General features: G+C 45.0%; 1 protein-coding gene across 1 annotated transcript in view; it reads right to left on the reverse strand.

Moving 5' to 3' along the window:
• Positions 1-4,502, reverse strand: part of LOC102490825 (phosphatidylinositide phosphatase SAC2) — a gene marked incomplete at its 3' end in the record, with an annotated part of 143,405 nt that overhangs the window by 125,607 nt on the left and 13,296 nt on the right. Inside the window, 2 exon segments of the mRNA XM_027776563.1 lie at positions 158-331; positions 3,936-3,943. Coding sequence (XP_027632364.1) covers positions 158-331; positions 3,936-3,943 — 182 coding nt within the window.

Genomic DNA, 4,502 nt, shown 5'->3' on the forward strand with positions numbered 1-4,502 from the left:
CGCCCCCCCCCCGGAGCCCCTGCCCCCGCCCCCGTGGCTCCTCCCCGGCTACTCCCAGGCTCCGCCTCTGGCTCCGCCCTCGACGCTCTGGCTCCTCCTTCCCGTCTCTTGACCCTGCCTCTCTCCTTTCAACTCGCTCCTTGCCCTTTTGCGTTACCTTCTCCGGCTTTTCCCGGATTGCTCCTCCCAGCTCCGCCCTCTTCTTCTTCCCTCCAACATGCTCCCGCCCATCAGGCCCCTCCCCTGGCCCGGCTGGCCTCCTCGCGGGTGGCTTTAGCGGGTAGATTCTGGGCTTGGCTGAGTCAGGCTGGTCGCTTTCCTCCCCCGCGGCCTTCGGGGCAGAAACCCAGGCAGGGGCCTCTTCCCATGCCGGCTAACTATTTATGCCTTTCACCAGCTCCTGGAAAAGCCAGTCAGAGTCCCCAAGTCACCCCTCTTCCCTAGGCGGTGCGGATTATGTTCCCCCGCCAGCCTGAGCTGCGAGCAGAGACAGAGAGAGGAAGTGAGTCCGGAAATACAATCCCAAGGAGCTGGTTGTGGGGATCCATGCTGAGCCAGTTAGGAACGTCCTCTGTTTTGGTATTTTATATTAAGACCAATATTTGACAACAGCAGGCATTCAATAGACACGCACTAACAAGAAAGTAGAAAAAAATAGAAAATACACAAGTGTTAGAAGCATAGGGCTAAATAGCGAGGAGGAAGGGAGTGCAATGCAGGTGTTTTCCTCTCTCCGCCTGGGCAGAGTAAGTCTGAGAAGACTTAGTTAAAAGAGTCAGTTAATGAAGTGAAAGGCGTTTAGTTTGGTTGAGGGTAAGAGATGGAAAGCTTGTGGAAGGCTTCCCTCCCAAGCATCTTTGAGCTCAGTCTATCTTGAGCGGCCAAGTGGTGTCTTGAACAGAATGGGTTCTGGGAGAAAGACTCCTAGGTCAGGCCCAGTTACAGTTCTACCTAGCTGTGTGATCTTGAGATTGTGGTTAAACTAATGATCTTTACTCCCACTCCTAATTCTATAAACCAGTTTTGTGCTCCTGTCTCCTGCCTTCTCTGATGTGTTAGAAGGAAATAAGAGAAAAAGACAAGAGGAGAGACAAGAAAAAAGAGACAGTACTTTTAAACTTCTGCTCAAATAAAAGCGAGAGATCCCAAAGCAGGAAAGAGTTCCAGATTGCTAATGATATCAGTCCACACTGATATCACTGTTTAATTCCCATAGCACAGACAGGCCCATGACAACAAAATATCTTGCAATCTTTTCCCCATACCTTAGCATAAGGGCTGGAGGTCGGGCTGCTACTGTATCATCTTTGTGATGTGATTTTAAAAAGAAGATAATAAAGATGAGTTCAGTGGACACACCAACTTCTGATTTGCTGAATTTTGTCATATGTTGACTTTCTTTAGCAAAAATGATAATGAGAAAGTCCTATGAAGACTGTATGTCTTGAAAATTATTGGGACCAGCAGTTGGTGTAATGCCTATGTTGCTAGACTCCCATTTAGTCGACTGCGGTTTGCATCCCAGACCCAGTGGCTTAAAAAAACTCACACCAGGTGCGTGTGCATGCCTGCCTAAGATCCCGAGAGGAGAATGGAGGAGAAGGGATTGCGGTGTGGCCATTCCCCCTGGGGGGTGATTTCCCGCTTTCTGTCTCTCTGTCTCTCTCTTGCTGGCTGGCGAGCACATGCGCCATATAGCAAAAACCTCTCCAAAAAACATTTAAAAAGAGAGAAAATTATTTTCTCTTTTTAAAATCATATTGCCAGATATGAATAAAACAATGCTGCTATGTAACTATTTTAAAATAATTGATAAGTAGATTGAAACTTTCTCTGATGTTTTAAATCAGCAGTTTCAATTCTGGCTTCCTACTAGAATCACTTGGGAAGCTTCCCCAACATGCCAAAGCTTAGACCTCAGGCCAATCAAACCAGAATTTAATTGTGGTAGGGTTCTGGCATCAATATTCTTTTTTTTTTTTAAGTCCCCCAGATGATTCTAATGTGCAGCCAGTATTGATCACCACTGTTTGAAATGAAATTAGTTAGAAAAAAAATCTTCCTGATGGGCTGAAAGGGAGAACTTAGTTAAAAGATACATGGACACATGTAAACATGTGGAGTGTGTTATAGATTATAGCTCAGCAGAGTAAGGAACATTAATGACAATTTAATATTTATCTGTGAATAACTAGTAGAGTGAATTTTGAATGTGTACAACACAAAGAAATAAAATTGGAGATAGTGCATATGTTTATTTCCTTGACTTGAATTATTACACATTGTATACATGCTACGAAAAACCATACTGGGGAACCAGCAGTTAGCGTAATGGCTATGTCGCTGGACTGCCACGTAGTCGACCGCGGTTCGCATCCTGGACTCAGTGGCTTAAAACTCATGCTGGGCACGTGTGCGTGCGTGCCCAAGATCCCAGGAGGAGAATGGAGGAGAAGGGATTGTGGTGTGACCATCCCCCCTAGGGGGTGATTTCTCGCTTTCTGTCTCTATGTCTCTCTCTGTCTGTCTGTCTGGCGAGCACATGCGCTCTATAGTGAAAACCTCTCAAAAAAAAAAACAACCATACTGTACACTACAAAGATGTACAACTATATAGGTAAATTAGAAAGTACAATTTATTATGTTTTAATTTTAAAATTGTAAGGTTTATTTTAGTTTTTTAATTTTTTTTTATAGAGCATATACACTTGCTGGAGGCAGAGAGACAGAAAAAGTGAGAAATCACCCCCAGGGGGATGGCCGTGCCCTAATCCCTTTTCCTTCATTCTCCTCTTGGAATTTTGGGCATGCAAGTACAACTGGCACAGTTTCAAGCCTCTGGGTTCAACACTAGAACTGTGCTGTTGGGGCCAGCAGGTGGTGTGGTGGTTTAGGCCACTGGACTCCCACATGGCCAATCCTAGTTTGAGTTCCAGACCTGGAGGCTTGCTTTCTCACTTTTCATCTGTCTCTCACTCTGTCCCTCTCTGGTCAAATTTAAATAAATTAATTAAATGAATAAAGTTAAATATGGTAATACTAAAACGAAAAAAAAAAAAAACTGTGCTGTCAGCCATGAGGGATCCAGCTGCCTTAACCTCCATACCACCTGCTAGCCCCAGAAATGACAATTTAAATTATATATCTATATATGCCATTCCTCCAAAGGATCGATTTCAAGAGAATGCCCTACAGACCATCATTGTCCATAATGGAAGCCCAGAGAATTGCTGGGCTCATTGAGACCCTGAGGAAGGGCTGCTGCTGCTTTTTTTTTTTTTAATAATTATTTAATTTTATTAATTTTTTTTTCAATTTCCTATAGGACATGCACTCAACAGAGAGAGAAAAAAAAAAATTAGAAAGCAAGCCACCAGGTCTAGGACTCAAACCATGGTTGGCCATGTGGGAGTCTAATGCCTTAAGCACCACACTACCTGCTGGCCCCTGAAAGGGTTTCCTCTTCCCCTTCCCTTCCCCTCCTTCTCCTTCTCCTTCTCCCTCTCCTTCTCCTTCTTCTTCTTCTTTTTGTAGAGGTTTTTGCCTTAGAACATGTACACTCACCAGAGAGAGAGACAAAAACAGTGAAAGTGACAAATCACTCCCCAGGGGGAGGCCATGCCACATCCCCCTCTCCTCTATTCTCCCAGAATTTTTGGCACACACACATATGTGCACTTGGCATAAGTTTCAAGTCACTGGGTCCCAAATCCCTGTCAGCCATGTGAGAGTCCCACAAAGTAGCCGCCGCGCCATCTACTGGCCCCAGAGAGAGGGGCTAGGATCCAGTTCTGGAGGTTCTTCCCTTCCCAACATTTTATTACAAAATTCCAAAACACAGCAACATTGGAATAAAAGAAAAATCTGCCTGACAGCAGCTTAGGAAAAAAACAGCTGTCATTAATGAACTAACAGCATTGTATAGGTTCGGTTACCTGTAAATCTGGAGTTAATAAGCAGAGTTCTTAGGAGAGAAGAAAACCTGGAGGGAAGATCCTCCCGAAACCTCTCTGACCCAAATGCAATCTGTTCTCTCCCTAAGGCTCCTAATATATACTTGGCCTTCGTATAGGCAGAGCTCTGACCTTGCTGAGCAAAGTGAGTGAAAAGAGTAAATGTTCTCTGTCCCTGGCAGAGTTCGCATTCCCCCCACTTTTTGCATTGCGTCTGTTATAGACTTCCTGAACTTTTAGACTGTGCTGCTTCTCTGCTCCCTGACTGGTCTCTCCATCCTGGGACTGGAGCTACTTGACAGCCTTTCTCTCTCTTTTCCAGCATCCTAATTTGAGGCCCTTCTGTCCTGGTTTCACCCAAGTCATAGTGGAAAGTTCTTGTTGCTGTTCTCTATTTTTTTTAAATGTTTGCTATAGGGTCCATGTGCTCCCCAGAGAGAGGGGGAGTGAGAAATCTCTCCCCCAAGGGGATCGCCATGCCACAATCCATTCTCCTACAGTCTACTCCTGGGATTTTGGGACACACACACACACACACACACACACACA

The sequence above is a fragment of the Tupaia chinensis genome, unplaced genomic scaffold, assembly GCF_000334495.1.
Source record: "Tupaia chinensis unplaced genomic scaffold, TupChi_1.0 Scaffold000683_1, whole genome shotgun sequence".
Lineage (NCBI taxonomy): Eukaryota > Metazoa > Chordata > Mammalia > Scandentia > Tupaiidae > Tupaia > Tupaia belangeri.